The following is a 5,333-nucleotide window of genomic DNA, read 5'->3' on the forward strand; positions in this document are numbered from 1 at the left end:
CAAATAACTTCATTTCTGGACATTTTTTGTATATATGGATCACTTGGGTTGTTACCAACTTCTGGTGAAAATTTCATGTCATTAGCACCTCTAGTAATATATTTACTGAGAAAAATGTTGACGTATTCAATACTTATTTTACCTGCTGTATGAGTTTTGTACTTTTTGTTCTTTTCACAACATTTAACATATTTACCAACATTTTCCCATAGAAACACATTGAGATCTCATCAGTTCTGAAAAACAAAATCACTGTTAACTTTTTTAATCTGCTGAAGCAAATGCTGTTTTGGACTTGTTATTCTACTTTTAACTTCTAGCTATTATTTTGCTACTTTTACCCATGCCTTTGCAAAATATAGCTTCATTTAGCTACATTTAGCTATTATTCTGTGGCTTTTTCTCCACATGCCAATTTTGTGCAAGTCCCTGTGTGTGTTTTTATGATTTACAGGTGGAACATTTACAATACAACAACCAAATCTCATAAATCCTTTTATTTGTGTATTTTAAGGCTAAGAATCAAACTCAGTGTGAAGCCATGATGGAAGTGCAGTGACTCGCACCGCTGCTCTTGCCTGACCTCTAAAGGAATCCACCCTGAAACTCTTTTCTGTTTCCTTTGACATGAAGTTACACGTCGCCACGGTCTCTCTAATTCATCAGCATGAATCCAACGTTCGCAGAAACTGAGGTAAGACAAAAAAAAAATGTTACATTTCTGTAAATATTGCTTTTGATTTAACAAACAGGTGCACTTAAAACTTTTGCTTTAAAAGGATACTTAGGATTTAGTTTGTCCTTCAATTTCCCAAGATACTTTTGATATTTTTCTTCAGCAAAAAAACAGCTGAATAAACCAGTTAAAGCTGAAAACTCAAGAGATGTAATTGAACATGTATGAATTCTTTGGTCTGCATAGATACCCCCCAACAGATGGAGGTTGGTCAAATTGTGTGCACGCAGCTTGTTTCCTGCTAAGAAATTATTTGTAACAAATTTGAAATAGGAAGAAAGTATTTTTCCTATTAAAAAAGCCAATAAAAACAGAGTATTGCTTCAGTAAAAATGCATATAATATTCTTAAAATAGTAATAACTTGTGGGCGTATTGTTGGATGTTGAGTTGGAAAGTACGCTGAGTCAGCATTCACGTTGTAGTTTTTCCCTTTTTATTATTTTTCCGTCCATTTTATGCAATCTAAGTACTTCTGCGTACTTTGTGGTATTTTAGCCGTTCAAGCATCACAAACGTTCGGCTCATTCAGGGGATGACTGATATTACTTTTGGCTTTTGTTAATTTTATACTTTGCTAAATATTTTCTCCATAAAAATCCACTGAGCTACTTTTAGTTCCTCCAAACAGAACTGTTCTCTTTAAAATCTGCTTCTGCATTTTTTCTATTCTTAGTCTGTTTCATAGTTAGCTACTTTTTTTGGCTACCGTTAGCTTTTAGGTAGTGCTTTCCTATTTATGAACTTTAGCTAGCTCTTTTCTGTTAGCTTTTAGTTAGCGTAGTTTCGATGGAGGATGCCCTCCACCGGAGGTGCAGAATGTGTTTTTGTGTAAAACTCGAGATCTCAGCAGTTTTTACTTCGTATCATGAAAAACAGGAGGTCCTGGGCTTAACTGTTCTGGTTTGGCTCTTGGGGAAATTTATGAAATGTGTGGTCAATGTCCCATCTGGGTGTGGCCATGATTATGAAAACTGGCAGCACTGGTTCATCAGTCTCTCTTTGATTTAACCATGAGAAACTCAGCTGACTTTAGACTGTGTTATTCTAAATAAACGTTCACTATTCAAATTAACTTTTTCATCCTCACATCGCACAACAGCTGCGAACTCCGGCGGAGGGCATCCTCCAACAAATTTTACGATGGCCTAAAATTTGGCATCACAATTGAAGGAGGGTGCTTTTTTTTTCTTACTTTTGGCTTTCGGAAAGACTTTCAGATTTCAGCTTGACCTTTTAGCTAACATTTTCTACTTTTAGTTATCTTTGTAATTTTAAATTTTAGTTCACCTTTTATACTAGTTTTGTTTTTGCTACCTTTAACTTTTATTTAGCCTTTTCCCACTTTTGGCTTTAAGAAAGACTTTTGTTACTTTTAGCATTTAGAAAGAATAAAAAGTTGTATAGGTCCTCTGGACGGGTTCTTCTTTAATGAAACGTTTCGTCTCTCCTCCAAAAGACTTCTTCAGTCTGAGAGTTTCAGGCAAAATTCAAGCTTTTAAGTCCTGCCTCCATGTGACTGATACTCACATCACATGGCTATCGTTGACACCTAATTAACACTTATTGTTAACAGGGGGTGGAGTGATACTGGCAATGGCAGCGCTGTAGGAGGGGGACAACTGAAAACGGAGGCCTCCACCTCTGTTTAATGATGGACGGTCTTTCTTCACAAAAATGGCTTCTTTTACTCCTCTCTCAAACCAACGTTCCTCTCTATCAAGAATGAGAACATCCTCATCTCTGAAAGAGTGACCGCTGGCCTGTAAATGAGTGAAAACTGCAGCGTTCTGGCCATTAGATGTAGCTCGTCTGTGTTGGGACATTCTTTTGAACAGTGGCTGCTTTGTTTCCCCGATGTATAACTGGTCTCAGTCCTCCTGGCACTTAACAGCATATACAACATTGCTCTGTTTGTGCCGGGGCACCGGATCTTTGGGGTGAACCAGCCTTTGCCGTAATGTGTTTTGGGGTTTGAAAGCCACTGGGACATCACGTTTAGAAAATAAACGTCTCAGTTTCTCCGAAACACCCGCAACATACGGAATAACCACTGGTGATGTGAGTATCAGTCACATGGAMGCAGMGCTTAAAAGCCTGAATTTWGCCTGAAACTCTCAGACTGAAGAAGTCTCTTGGAGGAGAGACGAAACGTTTCATTAGAGAAGAACCCGTCCAGAAGACCTATACTATTTTTTTCTTTTTGATTTTTTTACCTGGATTACTGAGATGCATCAGGACACTTTTAGCATTTAGCACTTTGTGCTACTTTTGGCATTTAACGTTGAGCTTCTTTTAATTTTAAGAGCCAAATTTTACCTTTTTTTTAGAAAATTTCCGCCATCACTCAGCTGTTTAAACCTGCAGCTGTGATTGGTGGTAAATTCTGACATATTTTGATAATTTAAACATTTGGTGTGTTGTGTTGAAAGACTTTATTAACTCTTCAGTTTTGTTCTAAAATTTCTATTAGAGCCCATTGTTTACCAATATTGTTACTGTTCAATATTACAAACAAAAAATTTAAGAATATTTATGTTTAATGTGTCCATATAAGTTTAAAAACTACATTTGGGATTAATTAACTTTATTGTTGATTTACTATATATTTATAGCTAAAGCAGAACCATCTGCCAAATTTGGCCCAGAATAGGCTACCTCAGAGGCCCGAGAGGAGGAAGTGAAAACAGTATGACACATTCAATGTTTCCTGACAGATAATTTGAATAAAACGTCTGGAGAGAGAGAAAAAAAGCAGTTAACCATGTCTATGTGTTATGTAATGATTCATTTTTCACTTTAACATGAAACATAACAGGTTTTAGGCTAAAAATAATCACTGTTGAGAAGGAGAAGGAGACAGATGGACAGATCCGGAACTTGTCTTCGGTAATGAAGGTGTTGCTTTGGTCAGTTGCGGTGAAGAAAGAGTTGGGTCAAATTTCTTGGGTTACTGGCCTAAAGTTGTGCACAACAGTCCCCATGTGCCAACCGTGGCAATAAATATTTAAATATTCAAAACAATATCATTAAAAATGTGTTTTCTATATATTTTTTTACAGATGTTTGACGATATCAACGGTTGTAACAACAACGAGAGCATGATATGCGGCGAGGAGATATGCGACGAGGAGGAAGAGTTCCAGCAGAACTTCTACTTCCTGCCGGTCCTCTACAGCATCATCTTCGTCCTGGGCCTGTTTGGGAACGGCCTGATGATCGGGGTCCTCCTGAGGCGTCGCCATCGGCTGCGCATCACCGAGATCTACCTGCTGCACCTGGCCGTGGCGGACCTCCTGCTCATCTTCACGCTGCCCTTCTCGTCGGTGAGCAGCATCGCCGGCTGGATGTTCGGGAACTTCTTCTGCATGCTGAACGGCACGCTGGAAAACCTGAACCTGCTGTGCGGAAGCCTCCTCCTCGCTTGCATCGGGTTCGACCGATACCTGGCCATCGTTCACGCGGTTCCCAGCATGCAGAGTCGACGTCCAATAGTCGTGCACCTGACGTGCGCGTCCCTGTGGTTCCTATGTTTGACCTTGGCCCTGCCCAATGCTGTGTTTCTCTCTGTGGTGCAGTACGACAATGATTCCATGCCCGACTGTTATTATTATCGCTTTGACATCCACTCTCACAACTGGGTCATCGCTAACAGAATCATACACCACATGTGCTTTTTCTTCTCTTTGGGCGTCATGTGCTACTGCTACACCATGCTGGCCATTACCCTCTTCCACAGTCAGAAAAGCCATGCCAAGAAAGGCGCTATTCGCCTGGCTTTGCTGCTCACACTGGTGTTCTGCTTCTGCTGGTTGCCGTTCAACGTTGCGTCGGTTGTAAAAACCTACGAAGAGCTGAGAGTGGCGACGGAGAACTTCTGCGAGTCCGTGGTCTTGAAGCAGGTCTACTATGCGACGTATTGCCTGGGGATGTCCCATTGCTGCCTGAACCCGTTCCTGTATGCCTTCGTCGGTGTGCAGTTTCGCAACGAGCTGGTTCAGCTGTTGTGTCAGCTGGGCTGCGGCAGAGTTTGTTTACCGTTTATCAGAGCTTCGGTTCACGCCCGCCCTTCCCTTTCGGAGGCAACGACCACCAACAGCACCTACATCTAATCGTAAAACTCATCCGTCAAGGAAGAAGATGCTACAACTTGTTCCAGAGTTCTGATAACAAAGTGCTTGTTATATTTGCTTTGTCTGAATTGTTGTATTTAATAGGGACAGCATTTTAGGCCCCAGTTCTGGCCCTCGTAATGCACCAACACTTGGCTCAGATACCGCATAGAATGACTGCTCTTTGGTGGCCCAGATGTGGTCCGTGCAAGAGTCAGTACCTGTTAAATCAAACCACAACTGGGTCTGTTGTGGAGTTGACAGATTTGCGCCTCATAAACCAAACCAGTATTGGGCCAGTTGTGGCATTGAAGGATTTAGGCCTTATAAGGCAAATCACAACTGGGCCAGTTGTAACACTGACGGATTTGGATCATCTAAATCAAACCATTACTGGGCGAGCTGTGGCAATGAAAGATTTAGGCCTTATAAATCAAACCACAACATGCTATTTGTATCACTGACGGATTAGGGCCACCTAAACTA

General features: G+C 40.8%; 1 protein-coding gene across 1 annotated transcript; it reads left to right on the forward strand.

The window, feature by feature from the left end:
- Positions 1-644: 644 nt before the first annotated feature.
- On the forward strand, positions 645-4,972 carry cxcr5 (chemokine (C-X-C motif) receptor 5). The gene is made up of 2 exons (XM_014015869.1): positions 645-694; positions 3,798-4,972. The coding sequence occupies exons 1-2, from the start codon at positions 668-670 to the stop codon at positions 4,845-4,847; spliced, it is 1,077 nt and encodes a 358-aa protein (XP_013871323.1). The 5' UTR covers positions 645-667; the 3' UTR covers positions 4,848-4,972.
- Positions 4,973-5,333: the final 361 nt, after the last annotated feature.

This window comes from Austrofundulus limnaeus, unplaced genomic scaffold, assembly GCF_001266775.1.
Source record: "Austrofundulus limnaeus strain Quisiro unplaced genomic scaffold, Austrofundulus_limnaeus-1.0 Scaffold136, whole genome shotgun sequence".
In the NCBI taxonomy this organism is placed as follows: Eukaryota; Metazoa; Chordata; class Actinopteri; order Cyprinodontiformes; family Rivulidae; genus Austrofundulus; species Austrofundulus limnaeus.

Bases quoted from the DNA above. Each gene is read 5' to 3' on its own strand.
- cxcr5 (XM_014015869.1), top strand. From the start codon at position 668: ATGAATCCAACGTTCGCAGAAACTGAG. The intron at 695-3,797 runs GTAAGACAAAAA...ATTTTTTTACAG, and splicing joins CAACGTTCGCAGAAACTGAG to ATGTTTGACGATATCAACGG.